Source organism: Chlorocebus sabaeus, chromosome 19 (genome assembly GCF_047675955.1).
Source record: "Chlorocebus sabaeus isolate Y175 chromosome 19, mChlSab1.0.hap1, whole genome shotgun sequence".
Lineage (NCBI taxonomy): Eukaryota > Metazoa > Chordata > Mammalia > Primates > Cercopithecidae > Chlorocebus > Chlorocebus sabaeus.
In genome coordinates, this window is record NC_132922.1 from 550,851 (window position 1) to 578,075 (window position 27,225).

Below are 27,225 nucleotides of genomic sequence, written 5' to 3' on the forward strand. Positions count from 1 at the left end.
GTGCGGGACTCAAACCGGAAGTGCGCCGCGGCCCCGGCCTCACCTTTACGCGCAGCCGGCGTTCCCGTGACGTATTTCCGGCGCGCCCGCCCTAGCGCTTTTCACACTCGCGCTGCTGTGACGCGACGGAGGCGTGGGGCGCGGGAGCAGTGGGCTCTTTCCACAGGTGACGCCTAGAGAACGGGTGGACGTGCAGGCCGGAACCCGGGACCCACCCGGCTGCGCCCCCAGACTCTCCGCTGCCCACGAGTCTCGGAGTAGCACCTTCTCCTGGTCGTCTCCTCTCGTGGGGCCCGAAGAACGGGGCAAAGCCGAGTTCTTGCGCTGTACTGCGCGGGCGCGCGTTTCGTTCTTCGGGTTTGCCGTGGTTCTGTGACTCCCTAAAGGTTGAGGGCTACTGAATTGGAAGAAACACCAAGCTGGCTTCTGGGGGGGCTGCCGGGCGCCGGGCAGCGTGCTTGGGCTGGGGAGGGCAGGGCGTGTTTACTCTTGAGTAGAGCAACCGCAAAACCTCCTTTAAAAAATACCCGTTCTGAGCTTCGGCGTTGGAGAGGCCGCCTGTCATTCAGCCCCTTCAGACCCTCTCTCACTCCGTCTTCCGGAGCGTGAGTGAAGCCCGGGTGAGGTGTTTTCCCACACGCCGGGGGCCCGGAGCTGAGAAGGGGCATGGCCAGCATCACGCAGCTGTTCGACGACTTGTGTGAGGCCCTCCTGCCGGCTGCCAAGACTCACCTGGGCCAGCGCAGTGTGAACCGGAAGAGGGCAAAGCGGAGCCTCAAGAAGGTGGCCTACAATGCGCTTTTCACAAATCTTTTTCAAGATGAGACGCAACAGCTGCAGCCTGACATGTCAAAACTACCAGCGAGAAACAAGATCCTCATGTTGTCCTTTGACTTGAGAGTGGGTGGCCTGGGCCCCGAGGCCGACCGTCTGGAGGAGCTTGTGGAGGAGCTTGAAGCAGCCCCTTGCTGTCCGCTTTTGGAGGTGGGGTCTGTTTTGGACCTCCTGGTTCAGCTGGCAGGGAGCGGTCCCCCTCAACTTCTGCCGAGAAATCGAGACTACTTCCTTAACAACAAGCACGTGGGGAGAAACGTTCCGTATAGCGGCTATGATTGCGACCACCTGAGTGTGTTTGAGACGGACGTTCAGTCTCTGATCTCCAGAGAAGAGTGTTTGTGTCACAGCATGATCCAGGAAACACTTCAGGTTATGGAGGCTGCTCCAGGCACCGGCCTGCCCACCGTCGGGCTCTTCTCATTTGGTGACCCTTGTGGTGACAGGTTTGAGAGGGACACCCGGGTCTCGCTCTTCGGGGCCCTTGTGCACAGCCGCACTTACGACATGGACGTCCGACTGGGCCTGCCCCCCGTGCCAGACAACGCAGACCTCTCTGGGCTGGCCATTAAGGTAGAATGTTTGGTTTTTCCTCTTTTATCTTTCTTGGGGTTTGGAAAATGCTTTCTGTGACTTTCTTTTCTTTCTTTTTTTTTTTTTTGAGACAGGGTCTCACTCTGTCACTCAGGCTGGAGTGCAGTGGCGTGATTTTGGTTCGCCGCAACCTCCACCTCCTGGGCTCAAGCAATTCTTGTACCTCAGCCTCCCGAGTAGCTGGAATTACAGTCACCTGCCTCCACGCCGGGCTAATTTTTTTTTTTTTTTGGAGATGGAGTCTCGCTCTATTGCCTAGGCTGGAGTGCAGTGGTGCGGTCTCGGCTCACTGTAACCTCCACCTCCCGGGGTCAAGTGGTTCTCCCACCTCAGCCTCCTGCGTAGCTGGGATTACAGGCGTGAACCACCATGCCCAACTAATTTGTGTATTTTTAGTAGAGACGGGGTTTCACCATGTTGGCCAGGCTGGTCTCCAACTCCTGACCTCAGTTGATCCACCCGCCTCGGCCTCCCAAAGTGCTGGAATTAAGGTCACTGCGCCTGGCCCAGTGACCTTCCTTTTATCATGGTAAAAGGGGGGGATAGTCTGGTGGCTGCATTGTGGGGTGGGGCTACTGGAGTGGCCTTACTGGCGGCCACCCTGCTCTGCAAGGACAGTGCTGCCCACCTGCCGGCCAAAGCAACGTGCTGCTTTTCATTTTTACCTAACGGGGCATGTCATTAAGCCTCCTCTGCCTTCTAGAGCTGCCATTTAAATTTAAGTTAATTAAAATAAAAAATTCAGTTCCTCAGCCCCACAAGCCACATTTCAAGTGCTCAGTAGCCACATGTGGCAAAAGTGATCACGTTTTGTGATACTGCAATTGGATATGCTTTTGCTGTCTGTTGCCTGAGGCTTTCCCATGGTCCCGTGTAGCTCCTCATTTGAGTTTTGTATTTTATTGCTTTATCAATGTTGCCAAAAGGATACATTGTTACTAGTCATTCTATTCCTATGAGATAGCTAGACAATTTTTTTTTTTTTTTTTTTTTTTTTTTTTGAGACGGAGTCTGGCTCTGTCGCCCGGGCTGGAGTGCAGTGGCCGGATCTCAGCTCACTGCAAGCTCCGCCTCCCGGGTTTACGCCATTCTCCTGCCTCAGCCTCCCGAGTAGCTGGGACTACAGGCGCCCGCCACCTCGCCCGGCTAGTTTTTTGTATTTTTAGTAGAGACGGGGTTTCACCGTGTTCGCCAGGATGGTCTCGATCTCCTGACCTCGTGATCCGCCCGTCTCGGCCTCCCAAAGTGCTGGGATTACAGGCTTGAGCCACCGCGCCTGGCCTAGCTAGACAATTTATAAACGTATATAACGCTATAGCAAATGTCTTGGTGTACAGCAGTTCTGTGTTTTGTTTTTGAGACAAGTCTCGCTCTATTGCCCAGGCTGGAGTGCGATGGTGTGGTCTCGGCTCACTGCAACCTCCATCTCCTGGGTTCAAGTGATTCTCCTGCCTCAGCCTCCTGAGTATCTGGGACTCCTGGCGTGTGCCACCACACCCAGCTAATTTTTGTATTTTTTTTGTATTTGTATTTTTTTTAATTTGATTTTTTTTTTTTTTTTTTTGAGACAGAGTCTCGCTCTGTCTCCCAGGCTGGAGTGCAGTGGCGGGATCTCAGCTCACTGCAAGCTCTGCCTCCCGGGTTTTATGCCATTCTCCTGCCTCAGCCTCCTGAGTAGCTGGGACTATAGGCGCCCGCCACCACGCCCGGCTAGTTTTTTGTATTTTTTAGTAGAGACAGGGTTTCACCGGGTTAGCCAGGATGGTCTCAATCTCCTGACCTTGTGATCCGCCCATCTCGGCCTCCCAAAGTGCTGGGATTACAGGCTTGAGCCACTGCGCCCAGCCTTTTTTTTTTTTTTTTTTTTTTCCCCGAGATGGAGTCTTGTGTAGGGACCAGCCCTACAGGGTCTGTGGGTTTTTCTCCCCATGTGTGGAGATGAGAGATTGTAGAAATAAAGGCAGAAGACAAAGAGGTAAAAGAAAAAACAGGTGGGCCCGGGGGACCACTACAACCAAGACACGGAGACCGGTGGTGGCCCCAAATGCCAGGCTGTGCTGTTATTTGTTGGATATAAGACAAGGGGGCAGAGTAAGGAGCGTGAGCCATCTCCAGTGATAGGTAATGTCATGTGGGTCACGTGTCCGTCCACTGGACAGGGGACCCTTCCCTGTTTGGCAGCCGAGGCGGAAAGAGAGAGAGAGGAGACAACTTACACCATTATTTCTGCATTTCAGAGACTTTTAGTACTTTCACTAAATCTGCTACTGCTATCTAGAAGGCAGAGCCAGGCATACAGGATGGAACATGAAAGTGGACCAGGAGCGTGACCACTGAAGCACAGCATCGCAGGGAGACATTTAGGTCTCTAGATAACTGCGGGCGGGCCTGACTGATATCTGGCCCTCCACAAGAGGTGCTGGAGCAGAGTCTTGTCTAACTCCCCGACCGGGAAAGGGAGACCCCCCCCCCCCCCCCCTCCTGTCTGCTAAGTAGCGGGTGCTTTTCCTTGACATTGACGCTACCGCTAGGTAACCGTCTTCCCAGGCGCTGGCGTTACCACTAGACCAAAGGAGCCCTCTAGTGGCCCTGCCTGGGCATAACAGAGGGCTCTTAGTCTTCTGGTCACTTCTCACTGTGTCCCTTCAGCTTCTGTCTCTGTATGGCCTGGTTTCTCCTAAGTTATAGTTGTAGAGTGAGGATTATTATAATGTTGGGATAAAGAGTAATTGCTACAAACTAATGATTAATATTCATATATAATCATATCTATGATTTATATCTAGTATAACTGTTCCTCTTTTGGTTTTTTATTTTCTTTGAGACGGAGTCTCGTTCTTGCCCAGGCTGGAGTGCAGTGGCGCGATCTCGGCTCACTGCAAGCTCCACCTCCTGGGTTCACACCATTCTCCTGCCTCAGCTTCCTCAGCAGCTGGGACTACAGGCACGTACCACCACACTCGGGTAGCGTTTTGTATTTTTAGTAGAGACGGGGTTTCACCGTGGTCTTGATCTCCAGACCTCGTGATCCGCCCACCTCGGACTCCCAAAGTGCTGGGATTACAGGTGTGAGCCACCGCGCCCGGCCTACAATTCTGATTTTATATATATTTTTTATTATACTGGAACGGCTTGTGCCCTCGGTCTCTCGCCTCGGCACCTGGGTGGCTTGCTGCCCACAGTCTTGGTCTGTTGCCCAGACTGGAGTGCAGTGGCACAGTCTCGGCTCACTGCAACCTCTGCTTCCCGGGTTCAAGCAATTCTGCCTCAGCCTCCTGAGTAGCTGGGACTACAGGTGCCCGCCACCATGCCTGGCCAATTTTTATATTTTTGGTAGAGATGGGGTTTCACCATGCTGGCCAGGCTGGTCTCAAACTCCTGACCTCAGCTGATCCACCCGCCTCAGCCTCCCATAGTGCTGGGGTTACAGGTATGAGCCACCGTGCTTGGCCCCGGTGTACAGTAATTTTTTAATGTTTAGTGTGATTTTTTTATTCGGGGTTCCCCACAATGGAATTTCCAAGTCAGAGGCATCTCAAAAAGTTTCACTGTAAGTTCCACTGAGGCTTATGTGTTATATGGAATTGGAAATTGGCAGCCTTGACAAATTATTTTGTTTAATTCCTTAAATGGCTCATTGGGGGAAAACATTGTATGGTACACATGTGCTTGAGAAAAACAGAAGAAACATTTTGGCAGGTCTTTGCCTCTAACAAGTCAATGAAACTAGGTGGATAAAGTTCCTGGAATTCTCATTGCCCCTGGATGAAATGTGGACACAGGAATGAGTGGTGGTTTGCCCTTCCCTGTGTCTCCAGGTCCCACCGAGTGTGGATCAGTGGGAAGACGAAGGATTCCAGTCAGCGTCCAACCTGACTCCTGATTCTCAGTCTGAGCCCAGCGTGACCCCAGACGTGGACCTGTGGGAAGCTGCACTCACCTATGAGGCCAGCAAGCGGAGGTGCTGGGAGCGAGTCGGCTGGTGTGTGCCCTTCTTTGCCTTGGCATGCAGTGCCCTTACCCCTGCATGAGTGTGGCCTTGTGTGGGGTGTGGGGGGCGTTGTGTACGCAGGGTCCCAGGCAGTTGTGATGAGTTAGGACCCTAAGCTGGTGTCCCCCATTGACTGAGTCCTGGGAGTTAAGAGAGGTGCGGAGGGGAAATCACTAACAGCCTTTTTTTTTTTTTTTTGAGACGGAGTCTCGCTCTGTCACCAGACTGGAGTGCAGTGGCCGGATCTCAGCTCACTGCAAACTCCGCCTCCTGGGTTCGCGCCATTCTCCTGCCTCAGCTGCCCGAGTAGCTGGGACTACAGGCGCCCACCACCACGCCCGGCTAGTTTTTTGTGTTTTTTTAGTAGAGATGGGGTTTCACTGTGTTGGCCAGGATGGTCTCGATCTCCTGACCTCGTGATCCGCCCGTCTCGGCCTCCCAAAGTGCTGGGATTACAGGCTTGAGCCATCGCACCCGGCCACTAACAGCCTTTAAGGAGGCCTCACCTCCCTTAAAGGGAGTAACCAGATCACACCTGCCGGGCAGAGCAGTCGGAGCAGCTAAGTTATGTCCTTACGACCAGTCAGAGGTGCCTGAGAGCTGCCTGACAGGCTGTGTGGTTAGTGCCAGGAAGAAATGCTCACTGGGCACAGGGTGCTGATGAAGGAGCATTTTCTTTTCTTTTTTTTTTTTTTGAGACGGAGTCTTGCTCTGTTGCCCAGCCTGGAGTGCAGTGGCCAGATCTCAGCTCACTGCAAGCTCTGCCTCCCGGGTTCACGCCATTCTCCTGCCTCAGCCTCCCGAGTAGCTGGGACTACAGGCGCCTGCCACCTCGCCCGGCTAGTTTTTTTTGTATTTTTTAGTAGAGACGGGGTTTCAACGTGTTAGCCAGGATGGTCTCGATCTCCTGACCTCGTGATCCGCCCGTCTCGGCCTCCCAAAGTGCTGGGATTACAGGCTTGAGCCACCGCGCCCGGCCTTGAAGGAGCCTTTTCTATCCGTGTCTGGAGGAGTTGGGAGTGGCAGTCTGGGCGATGAGAAGCTCCAGCTGCAGCAGCTTTTCCCTGACTGGTGCCAGCAAGCTTGCTCTCCGGATGCAGTAGCCACTCACTCCCTGGCTCATCTGGGTCCAGAGGCCTCTGCACTCAAGACCTCTCAGAGTCTTTAATGTGGTGGTATCTTTTGATAACTCCCAGAACCCAGATAGAGAATATGCATTTTGGCCAGGCACGGTGGCTCACAACTGTGATCCCAGCACTTTGGGAGGCTGAGGTGGGCAGATCACTTGAAGTCAGGATTTTGAGACCGGCCTGGCCAACATGGTGAGACCCCATCTCTACTAAAAATACAAAAAATTAGCCGGGCATAGTGGCAGGCGCCTGTAGTCCCAGCTACTCGGGCGGCTGAGGCAGGAGAATGGCGTGAACCTGGGAGGCGGAGCTTGCAGTGAGCCCAGATCCCGCCACTGCACTCCAGCCTGGGCGACAGAGTGAGACTCTGTGTCAAATTAAAAAAAAAATGTGTATATATATGTGTGTGTGTGTGTGTGTGTATATATATAAATTAGCTGGGCATGGTGGCATATGTAATCCCAGCTACTCAGGAGATTGAGGCACGAGAATTGTTTGAACCTGGGAGGCAGAGTGTGCAGTGAGCCGAGATTGCACCACTGCACTCTAACCTGGGCGACAGAGTGAGACTGTCTCAAAAAAAAAAAAAAAAAAAAAAGAATACGTATTTCCCCAAATGTTTGGCCATGGAATGCCCCATTCACATCCAGTCCACTGGTGATCCTGTGGGTACCGGTTTGGGGAGTGTTGGGTGAAAGAGTCAGGGCTGGCCGGGAGCCGAGTGCTCTGGGAGCCGAGTGCTCTGGGATGCAGTGCCTGGGCTGTTGCAGCCTGGACAGGAGCATGTGCCCCCAGGCAGGCATACTTTCCTGACATCATGAAGATTCCCGCAGGGATGACTATCTGCCTGCCTCCCAGCACAGTGGTGGTGGCCTTATCCTGACTGCCAGGACCTTCCTGCCGTGTCACTTCTGCTGGTGCATCAGTCAAAGCAAATCTCATGGTCCTGCTCTCTGCCAATCCCTCGCATGTTTAAAAACTGGCCCTACAAGTTATTGCTGTATTCTGTACATGTCTGCTAATAGTATTTATTTTCTCTTTTTTGGGTATTTATTTATTTATTTGAGGTGGAGTCTCGTTCTGTTGCCCAGGCTAGAGTGCGGTGGCACCATCTCCAGCTCACTGCAAGCTCTGCCTCCCGGGTTCAAGTAATTCTCCCTCTCTCAGCCTCCTGAGTAGCTGGGATTACAGTCACCCACCACCATGCTTGGCTCATATTTGTAAAAACTCAGAACCTTCCAACACCACGTTCCCTTCATCTGGAACATTCTTCAGCTCACCATAATTAGGCAACTCCTTTCATCCTAAACAAACTAGGTCCCCCAAACTCTCCCTCATAAATCAATCAATCTTTCTTTCTTTCTTTCTTTCTTTCTTTCTTTCTTTCTTTCTTTTATTTATTTATTTTTTTTGAGGCGGAGTCTTGCTCTGTCGCCCAGGCTGGAGTGCAGTGGCACTATCTCGGCTCACTGCAAGCTCCGCCTCCTGGGTTCAGGCCATTCTCCTGCCTCAGCCTCCCGAGTAGCTGGGACTACAGGCGCCTGCCACCAGGCCCGGCTAATTTTTTTGTATTTTTAGTAGAGATGGGGTTTCACCGTGTTAGCCAGGATGGTCTCGATCTCCTGACCTCGTGATCCACCCATCTCGGCCTCCCAAAGTGCTGGGATTACAGGCTTGAGCCACCGCGCCCGGCCTTTCTTTCTTCTTTTCTTTCTTTCTCTCTCTTCTTTCTCTCTCTCTCTCCCTTTCTCTCCCTCTCCCTCTCTCCTTTCTTTCTCCCTCTCCCTCTTTAGTTCTTTTTTTTTTTTTTGAGACAGAGTCTCGCTCTGTCGCCCAGGCTGGAGTGCAGTGGTCAGATCTCACCTCACTGCAAGCTCCGCCTCCCAGGTTTATGCCATTCTCCTGCCTCAGCCTCCTGAGTAGCTGGGACTACAGGCGCCCGCCACCTCGCCCGGCTAGTTTTTTGTATTTTTTTTTTTTTTTTTTAGTAGAGACGGGGTTTCACTGTGTTAGCCAGGGTGGTCTCGATCTCCCGACCTCGTGATCCGCCCGTCTCGGCCTCCCAAAGTGCTGGGATTACAGGCTTGAGCCACCATGCCCGGCCTCCCTCTCCCTCTTTCTTTCTTTTTTTTTTTTTTTTTTGAGATGGAGTCTTGCTCTGTTTCCCAGGCTGGAGTGCAGTGGCGTGATCTTGGCTCACTAATTTTTTTGTATTTTTAGTAGAGATGGGGTTTCACCATGTTAGCTAGGATGGTCTCAATCTCCTGACCTCGTGATCTGCCCGCCTTGGCCTCCCAAAGTGCTGGAATTACAGGCATGTGCCACAACGCCTGGCTAATTTTGTATTTTTAGTAGAGATGTGGTTTCTCCATGTTGGTCACGCTGGTCTCAAACTCCATCTCAAAAAAAAAAAAAAAAAAAAAAAAAAAAATTTGTGAATTTTTTTTCTGTATCCATCTCTTAGTTTTTTTGAGGTGGGGTAGTAAAATTTATATAATGTTTTTACCGTCTTAACCAGTTGTACTGGTTTTTCATGCTGTGTATATTTTCACTGCTGCACAGCAAATCTGCAGGAAACTCTGAACCCATTAAACAGCTTCCCATTCACTCCACTTTTTTTTTTTTTTCCCGAGACGGAGTCTTGCTCTGTTGCCCAGGCTGGAGTGCAGTGGCACGATCTTGGCTCACTGCAACCTCCACCTCCTGGGTTCAAGCCATTCTTCTGCCTCAGCCTCCCGAGTAGCTGGGATTACAGGTTCACGCTACCATGCCTGGCTAGTATTTGTGTTTTTAATAGAGTCAGGGTTTCACCATGTGGACCAGGCTGGTCCTGAACTCCTGACCTCGTCATCTGCCTTTCTTGGCCTCCCTTGAGATTTACAGGTGTGAGCCACTGCGCCTGGCCTCCACTTTCTGTCTCTAGGATTTTGGCCACTGTAGGGACCTCATGTAAGTGGAGTCACACAGTGTTTTGTGATGGTTCATTTCACTCCACGCGGCATCCTCGAGCGCCGTCCCTGTGGAGACAGTGTTTTGTGATGGCTCATTGCACTCCACGCGGCATCCTCGAGCGCCGTCCCCGTGGAGACAGTGTTTTGTGATGGCTCATTGCACTCCATGTGGCGTCCTTGAGTGCCGTCCCTTCTGGAGCATGTGTCTGAGCTGCCTTCCTTTTTAAGGCTGAATGATGGGCGGGGGTCTGCATGGACCACCTGTATTTATCCTCTTCTGCTGGGTGCTCAGGCTCCTCTACCCCTGGCTCTTGTGGATGATGATGCTGTGGATGGGGGTGTGGGCGCTGCTGTAGACAGGCATGTGGATGCTTCCATGGACCTGGGCATGGATGCTGCCGTGGACAAGGATGTGGATGCTGCTGTCGTGAATGGGTGTGGATGATGCTGCCGTGGACCGGGGTGTATGTGATGCTGCTGTGAACAGGTGTGTGGATACTGCTGTGGACAGGGATATGGATGCTGCTGTCATGAACAGGAGTGTGGATCCTGCTGCAGACAGGGGTGTGTATGATGCTGCCGTGCACAGGGGTGTGGATGATGCTGCCGTGAACAGGGGTGTGGGGTGTGGATGCTGCCGTGGACTGGGGTGTGGATCCTGCTGCGGACAGGGTTGTGTATGATGCTGCTGTGCACCGGGGTGTGGATGATGCTGCCGTGGACTTGGGTGTGGATGATGCTGCCGTGGACAGGGGTGTGGATGATGCTGCCATGAACAGGGATGTGAATGCTGCCATGGACGGGGCTGTTGAGGCCGCGGATGGGGGTGTGGATGACGCTGCAGTGGATAAGGGTGTGGATGATGTTCCCGTGGACGGGGTGTGGATACTGCTCTGGACAGGTGTGACTGATGCTGCTGTGGACAGGAGTGTGGATGATGCCATGGACGTGGGTGTGGATGGTGCCACGGACCAGGGTGTGAATGCTGCCGTGGACCTGGGTGTGGATGATGCTGCCATGGACGGGGGATGTGGATGCTGCTGCCATGGACCTGGGTGTGGATGATGCTGCCGTGGACCTGGGTGTGGATGATGCTGCCGTGGACTTGGGTGTGGATGATGCTGCCGTGAACAGGGTTATGGATGTTGCTGTGTACATGGGTGTACAAACCTTGTTTTGTTTCTAACAGAAGAATACTTTATGAATGAGTCACCACCCTAAGGGCCACTGGCGTGGCCTGGGGTGCTCTTCCAGGGCTGGGCCCGTCGGATACCCCCGGCCATGCCCAGGACCCCAGGCAGGTGCCCTGGACACATTTCCACATGAGTTGTCCTGATAGAATTGATTGTGCTGGTGTTCACAGCAGTATCATCCACAAAAGGCTGGGTGGTGAGTTGGCATTTGTATGTGGCTGCGTTTCTTAGAGTTTATTGTTTTGAATCACTTCTGTTCTTCTGTTCGTGCCCATTCCCAAGAGAAAGCATGCTGGTGCTGAGGTGCAGGTCATCACGTCTGCTCATGGCCTCTCTTCTGCCCCCCTTGCAGCCCCCCCGGCCACAGAGAGGAGCCTTACTTGACAGAGGCGGGAAGGGACGCTTTCGACAAGTTCTGCAGGCTCCGCCAAGGGGAGCTTCAGCTGCTTGCTGGGGGCGTCCTACAGGCCCCGCAGCCCGTGCTGGTGAAGGAGTGTGAGCTGGTGAAAGATGTGCTGAACGTCTTGATTGGGGTCGTGTCTGCCACGTTTTCCCTCTGCCAGGTGAGGGCTGCTCACTCCCGGCCACAGCAGCATGGGACTGGCCCTCTCTCCACCAGGCACTGCCCAGCCCTTTACAGGGCAGAACAAGCCCCAGTGCAGGGAGTGGGGAGTGGCAGGGAAGGCCATCTTCGAGGGCCACCAGTGATGATAGCCAGCGTCATCCCATTTTGGTTCTAAAAAGTGTTAACATTCTTTTAAAAAACTGCAGAGAAATAACGTATTTATTGCTGTCAGCGAAGTGATAGGAAATGTCCCTTCCCCCATTTCCATTTCCATCTTGGAGAAGTGCCAGGCGCCTTCCGAGCCTTCCCATCACTCAGGAGGAGCACCTGCCTGCCGAGAGCGTCCCAAGATTGGGGCCTGCGCTGCTCTTCTCGCTGGACCGTGGTGTCATCCGGGATGGGTCCGGGACTGGCTCGTTCTGGCACCAGCTACAGTTTAGCCCTCTTGCTGGGCACTGAAGCCATAAATGGATTTATTCAGAAATAGGAAGTCTTGTTCTGCAACTTTTTCTTTGGTCTTAAATGTTCTGGCCGGGTGCGGTGGCTCACACCTGTAATCCCAGCACTTTGGGAGGCCTAGGTGGGCGGATCACGAGGTCAGGAGATCGAGACCATCCTGGCTAACACAGTGAAACCCTGTCTCTACTAAAAATACAAAAAATTAGCCGGGCGTGGTGGCGGGCGCCTGTAGTCCCAGCTACTCGGGAAGCTGAGGCAGGAGAATGGTGTGAACCCAGGAGGCGGAGCTTGCAGTGAGCGGAGATCGTGCCACTGCACTCCAGCCTGGGCGACAGAGCGAGACTCTGTCTCAAAAAAAAAAAAAAAAAAAAAGTTCTTTTATGGTGGCCATTCTTAGACTTCAGAATGGACTAGAAGCACAGCCAGTGACTGCCCCAGAAAAGTGCTCACCAGCAAGCTCCAGCTGCTGCCGGCGCCTGTTCTCAACACCGTTCTCGCGGCTCATCTTGTCTGTTGTGGGGATAGCCTTATTGTGTGGCACCAACCCGGACTCTTTGTCTTGTTTTTTGAGACAGGGTCTCACTCTTTCGCCCATGCTGGAGTGCAGTGGCATCGTCACAGCTCACAGTAGCCTCAACCTCCTGGGCTGCATCTCAATCCTCCCACCTTAGCCTCCTGTGTAGCTGGGACTACAGGCATGTGCCACCACACTCAGCTCATTTTTTCTTCTCTTTTTTTTTTTTTGAGACAGAGTCTCGCTCTGCTGCCCAGTCTGGAGTGTAATGGCATGGTCTCGGCTCACTGCAAACTCCGCCTCCCAGGTTCAAGCAGTTCTCCTCCTCAGCCTCCCGAGTAGCTGGGATTACAGGTGCACACCACCATGGCCGGCTAATTTTTGTATTTTTAGTAGAGACGGGGTTTCACCATGTTGCCCAGGCTGGTGTCGGACTCCTGACCTCAAGTGATCCACCCACCTCGGCCTCCCAAAGTGCTAGGATTATAGGCGTGAGCCACCATGCTCGGCCCACCCAGCTCATTTTTTAAATGTTTGTAGAGATGGGGTCTTGCTGTGTTGCCCAGGCTGGTCTTGAACTCCTGGGCTCAAGTGATCTGCCTGCCTCAGCCTCCCAAAGTCCTGGGATTACAGGTGTGAGCCACCATGCCCGGCCCCTGTTTTTCATTTCTGATTTTAGTAATTTGATTTTTTTCTCTTTCGTAGTCATCTTTTTTAAAAAATTTTTTAAAATTTTTTAATTTTTTTTGAGACGGAGTCTCACTCTGTCGCCCAGGCTGGAGTACAGTGGCACGATCTCGGCTCACTGCAGGCTCCACCTCCCGGGTTCATGCCATTCTCCTGCCTCAGCCTCCCGAGTAGTTGGGACTACAGGCGGCCGCCCCCACGCCCGGCTAATTTTTTGTATTTTTAGTAGAGATGGGATTTCACCGTGTTAGCCAGAATGGTCTTGATCTCCTGACCTCATGATCCATCTGCCTTGGCCTCCCAAAGTGCTGGGATTGCAGGCATGAGCCACTGCGCCCAGCCCATAGTCATCTTTTTTCTTAGTTCTAGCTAAGACTTGTCAATTTTGTTGATCTTTTCAGAGAGCCAACTTTTTGTTTGGTTCTATTGGTTTTCTATTTTTTATTTTTTTTTCTTTTTGAGACACAGTCTCACTCTGTCTCCCAGGCTGGAGTACAGTGGTGCGATCTCAGCTCACTGCAGCCTGCACCTCCTGGATTCAAGTGATTCTCCTGCCTCAGCCTTTCAAGTAGCTTGGACTACATGTGTGGACTACCACGCCTGGCTAATTTTTGTATTTTTAGTAGAGATGGGGTTTCACCGTGTTTAGCAGGCTGGTCTCAAACTCCTGACCTCAAGTGATTCACCCACCTCGGCCTCCCAAAGTGCTGGGATTACAGGTTTGAGCCACCGTACTTGGCCTACTCTGTATTTATTTTTGCTCTAATTATCATTTGTTTTCTTCTGCTAGTTTTGGGTTTAACTGCTTTTTTTTTTTTTTTTTTGAGATGGAGTCTCGCTCTGTTGCCCCAGCTGGAGTGCAGTGGCACAGTCTCGGCTCACTGCAGCCTCCTCCTCCTGGGTTTAAGCAGTTCTCCTGCCTCAGCCTCCTGAGTAGCTGGGATTATAGGTGTGCACTACCCTGCCCGGCTAATTTTTGTTTTTAGTAGAGATGGGGTTTTCACCATGTTGGTGAGGCTGGTCTCAAACTCCTGACCTCAAGCGATCCACTTGCTTTGGCCTCCCAAAGTACTGGGATTACAGATGTGAGCCACTGCGCCCAACCTGTTTTGTTTTTTGTTTTTTTGGAGACAGGATCACCCAGGCTGGAGTGCAGTGGTTCAAACATGACTCACTGCAGCCTCAACCTCCTGTGCTCAAATTGATCCTCCTGCCACAGCCTCCTGAGTAGCTGGGACCAGCAGGCCTGCACCACCACGCCTGGCTAACTTTAAATTTTTTTTTTTTTTTTTGAGACGGAGTCTTGCTCTGTTGCCCAGGCTGGAGTGCAGTGGCACCATCTCAGCTCACTGCAACCTCCGCCTCCCGCATTCAATGATTCTCCTGCCTCAGCCTCCTGAGTAGCTGGGACTACAGGCGTGCAGCGCCACACCCAGCTAACTTTTTGTATTTTTAGTAGAGACAGGGTTTCACCATGTTGGCCAGGATGGTCTTGATCTCCTGACCTCGTGATGCACCGGCCTTGGCCTCCTAAAGTGCGGGAATTAGAGGCAAGAGCCACCACACCCAGCCTAGAGATGAGTCTGTGTGTTGTTTTTTTTTTTTGTTTTTTTTTGTTTTTTTTTTTTTTTGAGACGGAGTCTCATTCTGTCGCCCAGGCTGGAGTGCAGTGGCACGATCTCAGCTCACTGCAACCTCCGCCTCCTGCATTCAACGATTCTCCTGCCTCAGCCTCCTGAGTAGCTGGGACTACAGGTGCACACCACCATGCCCGGTTAATTTTTGTGTTTTTAGTAGAGACGGGGCTTTTCGATGTTGGCCAGGCTCATCATGAACTCCTGACCTGAAGTGATCCACCTGCCTCGGCCTCCTGAAGTGCTGGGATTACAGACGTGAGCCACCATGCCTGGCCTAACTTTTAAAATTTTTGTAGAGATGGGGGTCTCGCTCTGTTGCCCAGGCTGATCTCAGACTCCTGGGCCCAAGTGATCCTCCTGCCTCAGCCTCCCAAAGTGCTGGGATTATAGGTGTGAGCCACTGTGCTTGGCCTAACAGCTCTTTTTAAAATATCTCTTTAGGATATACACAGTGCTGTTGTGATTTAGTATCTTGTTTCCTTGTAATGTGGGATATTTCTTTTCCTTTCTAACGTGCGTATTTGCAGCTGTAACCTCCCTCCTGGCTTCTGCTGCACCCCATTCATTTTGGTTGTCATGAGCCCTCTGTTGGGGTTCTCCACTCTCTGGTTACAAACACATTGCGGGGAATGTGCTGTGGCGAGTCTTGTGCATCTTCCATCGTTTCCGCTATTTCATCCCGAAGAGTTGAATGAGCGGGTCTCACGGCAAACATGTTTTATAGCTTCTGCCCTAGGAGGCTGTCTGTGTACTTGTGTCCTGTGGAAGGTGTTCTGTTTTTTCCTACCCTTTTCTACACTTGGCATCTTAAGCATGTATTTTTCAGTGTGGTGAGAATTTGTGCCTTGTTTTGGTTTGTATGTTTTATCCCTCAGTGTAGGAGTTCTGAGTACGCCTTCTGGGCGTTTGCTTTTGGGTCCTGGGGGCACTCTAGGTGGTGTGGGGTTGGGTGCAAGGGTGGAGGGAGACGGCACCTTCCTGGGGGTCTGGGTGCCTGGCCTCTGAGCAGTGTCCTCTGCCCCTGTGCAGCCGGCCCAGGCCTTTGTGGTGAAGCGGGGTGTGCATGTGTTGGGAGCGTCTCCTGAGAGCGTCAGCAGCCTGCTCTCGGAGGTGGCCGAGTACGGGACCTGCTACACGCGCCTGAGTCACTTCTCTCTGCAGCCAGTCCTGGACTCTTCGTACAGCAAGGGCCTCGTGTTCCAGGTACGGCCTCTGCCTCGTGGCTGTCACACATCTTTGTGAGAACAGTGCACACGACCTGGAAAAGAGAATCTCAGAAGTCCTTCTGCAGGACCAGACAGTCTAAACCTTTTCTGTCCTTGCTAACATCTGAAACCCTATAGTGGCTCTTGAGGGATGGGTCAGTGAAGATGTTTTACCTCACTGGAAACCTGGGGCAGATGTGCGTGGGCCCTGGGGTGTGTGGGAGGCAGGTGCAGCCAGCATTCGGGGCATGCGAGGCAGGAAAGGCGTTAGTGGGGCTCTTGCCGCCTGCTCCCCAGTGGGCCCGGCACATTGCGGATGACTGACGCTGCCCAGCCCTCATGTTGGGTGAATTTACATTGCTGGGCGTTCTGAGCCAAGTCTGGCTCCGGAAGCCGCTCTTTGGTGAGTCTTGAAGCTGGCTCATATGCTGAGTAGAGACCCATGGGACAGAGGCTGCACCTTGATTGGGAGAGAATAGGCAGGCGGATGATGGGTAATTTGGGGGCTGAGAGGAGGGTGTTGGGAAGGTGGGCAGAGAGCACTGGAGGAGCCAGGCGGCGCAGCCTCCTTCAACTGTTGCTGCCACAGCAGGGGCTGTAGGGTGGGGTGATGTGGTGAGGTTTAGGTTTTAGACTGGATGTGGAGGTGGGCATGGTGGGAGCTGCATGGGACAGGGAGAGCTTCTAGGCAGAGGCTCAGCCCTGGGGGACTTGAGGGCTGGAGATGGTGGAGAAGGGGGCAGAGCAGGGACACTGAGAAGGGCTGGACTGTGGTTCCCGCTCATCTGGCAGGCGTGGCCAGGCAGGTTCTGGGGTGGGTGGACTGAGATTGGTCCAGGGTGTGCCTGTCTTGGTGTGACCTGCAGGGCCTGCTGCTGTGGCATTGCCCAGGATGCTGGTGCCACTGAGACCACTGTGGTCTGAGCAGACGCAGCTCTCACAGCACTAGTGTCTGTGCACAGAGCACAGCCGCCATTTCCCCCCTCACCCCTCAACCCCTATGCCACGCCCCTGGGGCAGCTGGTCTCAGATGGGAGGAAGGGTTGGTGGGGGGGCCACAGCTTCTGGCTTCTTGTGGACAGGCCACATTTCCACCTGGTCCAGTGGCAGGACGTGGCTCACAGAGGCCCATTGCTTGGAAATGGAGCCCAGAGCTGAGGCAGGAAACAAAGCGCTGTGCCCAGTACTGGTGCCCCTCAGGCCCTGGTCACAGCTGCGTCCATGTGCCTGGCCGCCCTCCTCCCAGCCTCTTTGCCCACAGGCCTTCACCAGTGGCCTGAGGAGGTACCTGCAGTATTACCGGGCCTGCGTCCTTTCCACTTCGCCCACCCTGAGCCTCCTCACCATTGGTTTTCTCTTCAAGAAACTGGGCCGGCAGCTCAGGTGAGCCTCAGCATGGCGACTGAGCAGGGGACTTTGCAGGGTGGCATGGGGCTTGCTGGGTGATGGAGGGTTTGCTCTGTTTCCTGGCAAGGAGGGCCTGTGAGAACAGCCCTCAGTAGGTGACCGGACGGCCCTTGGCTGGCCGAGTTCACCAGGTGCCGGGCAGAGTGAGTGTGTCTGCCATGGGCCTACCACAGCTGGCCCCATCCAGGCCCTCCAGGCCTGGTGGCTCCTGCCTAATTGGCACACAGGGTCCCTAGGGATGTGGCTTCTGGTACACACAAGCTGGTTACTGAGCACCCAGGCTGGGGAGCCACTGGCAAGTGCTGTCAGAGAAGGAAGTGGGGAGTTGGGCGTTGGGAGCGGTGGGAGAGGCGACTTCCAGGCAGAGGAGCAGAATGTGGCAGCCCTGAGGAGACCCACGGGCTGAGACACCGTGGGGCAGGGGAGCCTGGGCTGTGAAGGCGCGAGTTGTGGCAGGTGCTTGGTGCCACTGTGTGGATGGGAGGGCTCTCAGGTGCAGCCCCCGGAAGTGGGAGGATCAGGGTGATTGGTGTGTTGGCCGGAGCCTGGGAGGGAGGGGCCTGTTGGGTGTGGGTACTTCAGTGGGTCTGTGTGGACAGTGCAGAGGCCCAGGGCTGGGCACAAGTCCTCCAGGGAGCCCATTTCTGGGTCATTGGGGTACATGTGGTTTTTAAAGCCTGCATCTGAAGTCAGTTGCTCCAGGGAGCATGAAGATACATGGAGATTTTGCTCATGATCTGATCCAGGCCTGGGGACCCTGAGCCCGGTCACCTGGTCTGATCCTGCCTCTGGGTCTAGGTACCTGGCCGAGCTCTGTGGCGTTGGTGCTGTGCTCCCAGGCACCTGCGGAGGAGGCCCCAGGGCTGCGTTTCCCACCGTGAGTTGTGCGTCCCTGCCGAGTGTGTCAGCCTGGCGGGTTCCAGGAAAGGGGGCGACTGAGCGTGTTCTTGGGGGGCTGCTGCCGGCAGGGCTGCGTCTGACTCCCAGCGCTGGGTGCACTGAGCTGCCCCCCCCCACCCCCTTTGTGGTCTGCAGGGTGTGAAGCTGCTGTCCTACCTCTACCAGGAGGCGCTGCACAACTGCAGCAACGAGCACTACCCTGTGCTGCTGTCCTTGCTGAAGACCAGCTGCGAGCCCTACACCCGGTGGGCGGTGGGCGGTGGGTGGTGGGCGGGCACGCACTCCCACCAGACAGACATTTGAGAGCAGTCCCTTGTCAGACACCTGCTGAATGTGGGGATCACACAGGAAGGAGAGGGCAGGATAGGTGGCCTGGGCAGGATCCCCCAACCCTACTCCACAGCCCCTACCCTGCCCCCACTCCATTCCACCCCTCATGGATGGCCACACCCCCCTCACTCCTTGCTGACAGCCACGCCCCACCCCGCCCCTTACTGAAGGCCACGCCCACATCCCCTTACTGAAGGCCACGCCCCCACCCCGCCCCTTACTGACAGCCTCGCCCCACCCTGCCCCTCACTGAAGGCCACGCCCACACCCCCTTACTGACGGCCACGCCCCCCCACCCTTTACTGTCGGCCACACCCCCACCCCGCCCCTTACTGACAGCCTCGCCCCACCCTGCCCCTCACTGCCGGCCCCACCTACCTCTCTGCTGACCATGCCTACCCCTGCTGCTCCCCGATGGCAGGTTCATCCACGACTGGGTGTACAGTGGCGTGTTCAGAGACGCTTATGGCGAGTTCATGATTCAGGTGAACCACGAGTACCTCAGCTTCCGAGGTAGGTGGCAGCTGGTTGTGGGGCAGGGGTCCGTGCCTGTGGGCCTGGGTTCAGGGTCATGGCCATGCCGGCCACCCTGGTGTTCGCCCCACCTTAGATAAGTCGTACTGGACACATGGCTACGTGCTCATCTCCAAAGAGGTGGAGGACTGTGTTCCCGTGTTTCTGAAGCACATTGCCCACGACGTGTACGTCTGCGGGAAGACCATTAACCTGCTGAAGCTCTGCTGCCCCCAGGTGAGGAGGGGCTCACGCATGGGGAGGGGAGGGGCCGGTCTTCCCTGGGGCTGAGTCTGAGGCTGGGCCTGAATGCTGGTGGCTGTGCCTACATCTCCTTTGGCAGCATTACCTTTGTTGGTCCGACGTCCCCGTCCCCCGGATCTCGGTGATTTTCTCCCTCGAGGAGTTGAAGGAGATTGAGAAGGACTGCGCCGTCTACGTGGGGCGCATGGAGAGGGTGGCCCGCCACAACTCCGTCAGCAAGGAGGAGAAGGTGTGTGGCACCACGGGTCTCGGGGGCTTTCTTTGCCCCACCTCTGCTTCCTGGGGTCTCAGGTTGGTGGGGTAGACTGTGAGGGCTGTGCAAGATGGGGGCCTCCCTTCTGGCATTTTCTGTCCTGGCGGTGGCCAGGGTGGGTGCCAAGGGGGAGCTGAGATGAATATCCTGGAACCAGATGCCAGGCAGGGGCTCTGTTCTCTCCTCCTGGGTTTGGGTGGCTCAGCCTGAAGCCCAGATTTTGCTGGCATGGGGAACTGCTGGGGCTTCCCCTGGGCCCGCCGGCTGTGGACAGACAGTCCTGGGTGCACTCCAGGGCGGCGGGACCTGTGGTCCTGTACTCAGATGGCCTTTGCAAGTCCCCCTTCTGCTGGGAAGGGACATTGTGTCAGGGACGAGCCACGCCTCTCCTGTGTCCTCTGGGAGGGGCTCAGTAGTACAGTCAGTGCCATTCTGAGGAACACCGTTTCTGGCCCAGTGCCTGGTGGGCAGCAGGGATACCTGGGCAGGGGCAGGCCTATGAGGCTGAGTGGGGAAGCCCCCTCTCTTAAGCCCCTTGGTTTCCTTCCAGGGTAGGCACACACAGCCTGGGGTCCTCAGCCCCAGATGTCTCTGTGAGAGCCGGTCAGCTCCCGTCCATGGCCTGGAGCCAGCTTTGCCACTGCTGAGAGCCTGGGGGTGGAGGGGGGGGCCGGGGGGTGTCCTGCCATCACCTGGTCCCTCCTCGAACCCTTGGATCATGTGTCTCCCCTGCCAGCCCTGAGTCCACAGGTGTCCTGGGCATCCTAGGTGAGGCGCCAGAGGATTAGGTTTTTTTTTTCTTTGAGACAGGGTCTCACTGTGTGGGCCAGGAGGCTGGAGTGCAGTGGCTCGAACATGGCACACTGCAGCCTCCACCTCCCAGGCTCAAGAGATCCTCCTGCCTCAGCTCCCCCCAACCCCCGCCCCCCAAACAGTTGATACTATAGGCGCCCGCCACCACACCTGGCTAATTTTTATATTTTTAGTAGAGGTGGAGTTTTGCTATGTTGTCCAGGTTGGTCTCAAACTCCTAAGCTCAGGTGATCTACCCACCTTGGCCTCCCAAAGTGCCAGGATTACAGGCATGAGCCACTGTGCCTGGCCAGGATGCTTTGTTTACCAGTTGTCTTTCTCAGGAATTACGTATGGAAATTGCAAAACAAGAATTGATTGCTCATGCCCGGGAAGCAGCATCCAGGGTCCTGAGTGCACTGAGTGGTGAGTGGCCCCAAGTCCTCCCTTCTGCAGTTTCAGGGGTCCTTGCTGGGGCCTCCTTGTGACATTGCACCCCTTACTGTCCCAATGTAGACCGGCAGATGTCAGAACGGATGGCCTTGGACGCCCGAAAGCGTGAGCAGTTTCAGAGGCTGAAAGAACAGTTTGTGAAGGACCAGGAGGTGGGTAGGACCTGTCCCTGCAGGGTCAGGCCTGTGAGTCCTGATTTCACAGGCCAGGCTGTGTGTTTTATAGCGACGCCAGGCGGCCAGGCAGGAGGAACTGGATGATGACTTCAGCTACGCCCGTGAGCTCCGAGACAGGGAGAGGAGGCTGAAGTCCCTGGAGGAGGAGCTGGAGAGGAAGGCGAGGTAGGGCAGCTGGGGCTCCAGGCTTAGGGGTGCAGTGTGGCAGGGGCCCCGTAGCTCTGGCTTAATCTTACTGATGATTTTACTTTTTGTTTTGAAAACCTTCAAGCAACATTAAGGTAGAAAGACCAATATGCTGAACCCAGAGTGGCTGTGGCCATTCTGCCGTATCCAGGTGTCTTAGCCGTCCTGCGTGTTGTCTTGTGGGTAGTTTGTATGGATTAGGGTCCAGGCGAGGCCTGCATACTGTTTGGGGTCCTGTCTCTATCTTCTTTCTAAACATCCCCCCTTATTTATTTTTAAGTCTGTTATTGGTCTGAGACAGGGCTTTTTTTTTTTTTTTTTTTTGAAACGGAGTCTCACTCTGTCACCCAGGCTGCAGTGCAGTGCCGCGATCTCGGCTCACTGTAACCTCTGCCTCCCAGGTTCAAGCAATTCTCCTGCCTCAGCCTCCCGAGTAGCTGGGATTACAGGTGCCCGCCACCACATCCAGCTAATTTTTTGTATTTTTAGTAGAGACGGGGTTTCACCATGTTGGCCAGGCTGATCTCAAACTCCTGACCTCAGGTTATCCACCTGCCTCGGCCTCCCAAAGTGCTGGGATTACAGGCGCAAACCACTGCGCTTGGCCAAGACAGGGTGTTTGTCCCACTCGGCATCTGAGTCTGTCTCCCTGTGCTGTCATCAGCCTGTCCCTAAGCTGAGTAGTGCTGGAGCCTTCAAGGGGCTTTTCGGGGTTTTGGAGAGAGCCTCTTATGGGAGGGGCTGGCCGCTTCTTGCTCAGCACCACGCGATGGTGTTGTCCCAACCTTAGATCTGTTTATGGAGCCCCTGAGGGATATGTGTGGAGGGGTGCATGTGCCTGTGTGCAAGCACGTCTGTGTATGCATTTATGCATGCGTACCTGTTCACGTATGTCAGTCGAGACTGTCCTGTTAACACATGGATAAAACCAGGCCTAGACACTATGTCTCTGGCCTGTGGCAGCCAAATTAGAGCTGGCCAGTCCAGGTTTGAGCCCAGTTGCCTGCTGGTGAGAAGCTCAAAATCATGGGGCACTGTGAGGCAGGCTTTGAGTTCAGCAAATAAAGCGTTTGTGTTGGTTTTGCCTCATGTGCTTTTTTGCATTAGTCTTCAGTTCTCAGCTTTGAACCTGTAGAAGGGGAAAAGGCCTTACGTCTTCGGGGCCTGGGACCCTCGGCCTCCTGCTCACCCCTTGCTTCAGGCCACACAGGATCTCATTCCGCTATTCATCCAGCAGACGTTGCTGAGCCCTGGCTGGGCACCGACTCACCAGGGTCTCCCAGCCTGGCAGGTGGAAGGGCCTGCCTGGTGCTGCCCTGCAGGTGCTGTGAAAGTCCAGAGCTATCAGCCCCTGGTAGGGCGAGACTGGGGAGCAAGGGCCCACTGGGGCCTCTGTTACGGGGAACCATCCTGGCCTGAGAGGCACCAGGTGGATGGGGTAGGGTGACTCTTGTGGCCGTGTCCTCTCTGCGTGTGGCTTCAGGCAGGCGCTGGTCGACCACTACAGCAAGCTCTCTGCAGAGGCAGCTCGTCGGGAGCAGAAGGCGCTGTGGAGAATCCAGAGGCACCGACTGGAGAGTGCACGGCTTCGTTTTCTCTTAGAAGATGAGAAACGCATTCAGGTATCTCTGTGGCTTTAGGTGGCAGCTCTTTCCCTGGGCTTTGGGGGTCTGGGAACCCCCGAGACTGCACACAGGCCTGTGTGCTCTTCTAGGAGAGGGCTGGTGGCTCTCGTGTTTGCAGCAGAGCACTGTCTCTCCCCTGCGTGCCACCAGATTGCAGATACAGGCGGTGAGGAGCTCGTGGTTTTGAAGTACTTTCTGCAGGCCCAGGGTCCCAGTGGAGCCCAGCACAAGCCGTGTCTGGTTCAGTACACACGGCTGCCATGGGCGGTAGGGGCCGTGCTTGACTCCAGCTCTGCTGGTTACCCCTCTGGCTTGAATTTACAGGAGATGCTGAAAGCAATGTCTGAGGCTCACCAGCCCCAGGAGCCGCCAGACGTCCTCTTGAGCGTGCACCCCGAGGTGAGCGGTGGAGCGGAACCCAGGGTGCCCTAGCTCTGAGCCAGGGGTGCCGGGCCTGGTGGTTTCCCCATAGCCCTGGGCACCTCATGTCGGTTATGGCTGCACAGCTGGACTTGGGGGACAGTTTGAGGGCTGGGGGAGCCTGAGACCAGACTGGGTCTGATGTCAATTGTGTTTCAGGTCGCATCTCCGGGCCCTGAGGACCCAGAGGGAGACCAAGGCTGTGATGCTGGGCCTGCGGAGCAACACTCGGCTGCCTGGGATGGCCGGAACAGGCCAGGCCTGCCGACCCCACAGTCCCTTAAGCCTCTAGCAACGGGGGCTGGTGGCACAGGGCTGCAGCAGGCGGAGCAGGCCGGACCCTTCTCTGACAGCCTCAGCATTGGAGACTTCCTACCTGTGGGCCCAGGGGCTGAGCAGTCCGTGCAGACTGGCATGGTCCCTCTCCTGGAGGCAGCGCTGCAGACCATCAACTTGGACCTGCCCCCCTCAGCTCCTGGGGAGGCACCCGCAGCAGCCAGCACTCAGCCTTCCAGGCCACAGGAGTACGACTTTAATACTGTCCTGAGGCCAGCTGTGGCCGCTTCACCTGCACCAGGACCCCTGCAGGCTGCAGAGTGCAACTTGGGCAGCTCAGGGCCACAGCTGTGGGAGGACAGTTGTGGGAAGCTGGATGCCTGTGGCTCCACCTTGCAGGTGGCTCTGTCCCCCTCACACCCACCCAGGCGTGCCGCTCTGAAGGAGGGGAGCAGCCAGCCCACAGAGCAGCTCTTCGGGCACGAGTCAGGAGGTGGTCTTCCCACAGGGGGCTATGCTTCTGAAACAGCTCTCACGCGGCCACAGTGGAACATCCACGGGCACGTGTCTGACGCCAGCATCGGGGTCGGGGAGAACGTGTCAGAAGTGGCTCCCACCCGGCCACGGTGGAACACCCATGGACACGTGTCTGATGCGAGCATCAGCTTGGGGGAGTCTGTGTCAGAAGTGGCTCCCACTCGGCCACGGTGGAACACCCACGGACACGTGTCTGACGCCAGCATCAGGGTCGGGGAGAACGTGTCAGAAGTGGCTCCCACTCGGCCACGGTGGAACACCCATGGACACGTGTCCGACGCCAGCATCAGGGTCGGGGAGAACGTGTCAGAAGTGGCTCCCACCCGGCCACGGTGGAACACCCACAGACACGTGTCTGACGCCAGCATCAGCTTGGGGGAGCCTGTGTTGGACGTGGCTCCCACCCGGCCACGGTGGAACACCCACAGACACGTGTCTGACGCCGGCATCAGCTTGGGGGAGCCTGTGTTGGACGTGGCTCCCACCCGGCCACGGTGGAACACCCACGGACACGTGTCTGATGCCAGCATCAGCTTGGGGGAGCCTGTGTGGGACGTGGCTCCCACCCGGCCACGGTGGAACACCCATGCACCCGTCCCTCCGCCCCACATGATGCTGGGGGCTGTCTCACCAGAAGCTGAGCCCAACACACCCAGGCCCCAACAGAGCCCCGCTGGCCACACGTCCCAGTCAGCGCTCAGCCTGGGAGCACAGAGCACTGTGCTGGACTGTGGGTCACGGCTGCCCGTAGAAGTGGCGCCATCTCTGTCCTCCCCCAGCTCAGGCTGCGTCAGCATCGGGGAGAACGTGTCAGACGTGGCTCCCACCCGGCCAGGGTCGCCCAAAACCCCAGGAGACGGCGTCTCTGAAGAACTAGGTGAGAGTAGGGTGGCTGGTGGCCAGGATTGGGACTGTGGGACCACAGAGCCTGGGAGGTAGGCAGACGGTGGGGTTGGTGGCATGTGAAGCTCCCCTCAGGCCTCCTTGTCAGCCAGGACCTGGGCTGCTGTTTGGGGGACATGGGAGGGGCTGCTTGAGCCGGGGGCGGCTCTGCTCCGTCCCCTCCACAGGCGCTCGGCCCTGACGCCCTCTTGTCCACTTGTGTCCACACAGGCCCTGGGAGGAGCGGGGACACTGAGGAGCCTCTGAATTCACAGGTTAGGTGGATGCAGCCTGGGGGGTCCCACAGCAGGCTCCGTCCTTCCGGGTTATCATGCGGGTGGGTCCCACTTGCGGTTTTCCTTTTTTTGGCTCGAGCTGGGAGTTGCAGAAGCGTGTGGTGGGGAGGTGGTTCTGAGGCTGGTGTTTTGTTAGGAAAACGCAGCTGCCCAGAGCAGCCCAGGCCCTGGTGAGGAGGCGGCAGTGGCGGCGGAGGCTCAGGGCGGTGAGCAGGCCTACCTGGCAGGCCTGGCAGGGCAATACCACTTGGAGCGGTACCCGGACAGTTACGAGTCCATGTGTGAGTGCAGCAGCTACTGCTGGCAGGGAGCCCTGGGCTGGCCGGTTCCCAGCACTTGCTCCATCTCCTGTGGGCGGGGGCGGAGCCCTGGGCCGCCGGTTCCCAGTATGTGCTCCATCTCCTGCAGCTGAGCCGCCCATCGCTCACCTTTTGCGCCCTGTGCTTCCCCGGGCCTTCGCCTTTCCCGTGGACCCCCAGGTCCAGTCTGCCGCGGATGAGACTGCCGTGCAGCTGAGCGAGTTGCTGACGCTGCCCGTGCTCATGAAGCACTCCATCACGGCACCGTTGGCCGCCCAGTGAGTGCCCCCGCCCCAGCCTGCCCACCCAGCCCGTCCTGGCCCGCCCTGACTCCAGCTCCCTCCTGCCAGCATCTCCTTGGTGAACAAGGCGGCTGTCGACTACTTCTTTGTGGAGCTGCACCTGGAGGCACACTATGAGGCGCTGCGGCACTTCCTGCTGATGGAGGATGGCGAGTTTGCCCAGTCCCTCAGCGACCTCCTCTTTGAGAAGGTGATCTCCGGACATGGAGTGGGGCCAGTGGTAGAGGGGAGGCCGTGGGAAAGGGGAGACTGGCTGCAGGCCCACAGCCCCATGGTGCACCAGGGAGTGCCAGGCATGTGCTTGGGATTCCTGAGGACACTGGTCCCTTTTCTGCCCAGCTTGGGGCCGGGCAGACACCCGGGGAGTTGCTCAACCCGCTGGTGCTCAACTCTGTGCTGAGCAAGGCCCTGCAGTGCAGCCTGCATGGGGACACCCCGCACGCCTCCAACCTCTCCCTCGCCCTCAAGTACCTGCCCGAGGTGTTTGCCCCCAACGCCCCAGATGTGCTCAGCTGCCTGGAGCTCAGGTACAAGGTCAGCAGCAGCCCCGGCCACGGGGATGGGACAGGGGCTGCCCGTGGGACACCTGCTGAGCCATGTGTCCCTGTAGGTGGACTGGCCGCTCAACGTTGTCATCACTGAGGGCTGCCTGAGCAAGTACAGCGGTGTCTTCTCCTTCCTGCTGCAGCTGAAGCTCATGATGTGGGCGCTCAAGGATATCTGCTTCCACCTCAAGCGCACAGGTGAGGCCCCACCGGAGCTCGGCGCCCCACACCCCTGGCTTGAGGCCGCGCTCACCTCTGCCCTCTGCCCTCTGCCAGCCCTGCTGAGCCACATGGCCAGCTCCGTGCAGTTCCGCCAGCTGCAGCTGTTCAAGCATGAAATGCAGCACTTCGTGAAGGTCATCCAGGGCTACATCGCCAACCAGATCCTGCATGTCACCTGGTGCGAGTTCAGGGCCAGGCTGGCCACCGTGGGTGACCTGGAGGAGATCCAGCGTGCACACGCAGAGTACCTGCACAAGGCCGTCTTCAGGTGAGGCCCGGGCAGCGGCTGCGTCCCTGTGGTCGCAGCTGAGCCCACCCAGCAGCACTGCCTCCCCGCAGGGGGCTGCTCACGGAGAAGGCGGCGCCCGTCATGAACGTCATCCACAGCATCTTCAGCCTCGTGCTCAAGTTCCGCAGCCAGCTCATCTCCCAAGCCTGGGGCCCTGCTGGGGGCCCGCGGGGTGCAGAGCACCCCAACTTTGCACTCATGCAGCAGTCCTACAACACCTTCAAGTACTACTCCCACTTTCTCTTCAAAGGTGAGGCCCACCCTGGCTGGGAGGGCTGTGGGGGGGCAGGGCGGGGCTCACACCACGGGCAGAAGCCTGAGCGGCTCACGGGTCCCTAGTGGTGACCAAGCTCGTGAACCGCGGCTACCAGCCCCACCTGGAGGACTTTCTGCTGCGCATCAACTTCAACAACTACTACCAGGACACCTGAGGCTGCTCTGCGGGGGACATGCACAATAAAGGTGTCCTCACACCCTGTCTGCATCTCTCTCTCCTGG

General features: G+C 56.2%; 1 protein-coding gene across 3 annotated transcripts; it reads left to right on the forward strand.

Moving 5' to 3' along the window:
• The first annotated feature begins 70 nt into the window (after window positions 1-70).
• Window positions 71-27,205, forward strand: TUBGCP6 (tubulin gamma complex component 6). Of its 3 annotated transcripts, none has more exons than XM_073006560.1 (25): window positions 71-1,407; window positions 5,247-5,410; window positions 11,046-11,256; window positions 15,585-15,758; window positions 17,022-17,143; window positions 17,966-18,044; window positions 18,203-18,312; window positions 18,819-18,910; window positions 19,008-19,147; window positions 19,254-19,403; window positions 20,564-20,645; window positions 20,736-20,824; window positions 20,898-21,013; window positions 22,518-22,656; window positions 22,984-23,058; window positions 23,239-24,769; window positions 25,006-25,049; window positions 25,207-25,351; window positions 25,479-25,647; window positions 25,720-25,861; window positions 26,011-26,205; window positions 26,282-26,414; window positions 26,493-26,706; window positions 26,778-26,977; window positions 27,067-27,205. In XM_073006560.1, exons 1-25 carry the CDS (start codon window positions 667-669, stop codon window positions 27,156-27,158), a joined length of 5,349 nt encoding a protein of 1,782 aa, XP_072862661.1. In that variant the 5' UTR covers window positions 71-666; the 3' UTR covers window positions 27,159-27,205. The 3 variants fall into 3 exon arrangements, 2 of the variants coding, with proteins under 2 accessions (XP_072862661.1, XP_072862662.1); XM_073006561.1 differs by having other exon boundaries at window positions 5,247-5,389; XR_012089409.1 differs by lacking the exons at window positions 26,778-26,977; window positions 27,067-27,205 and having other exon boundaries at window positions 26,011-26,198; window positions 26,493-26,600.
• Window positions 27,206-27,225: the final 20 nt, after the last annotated feature.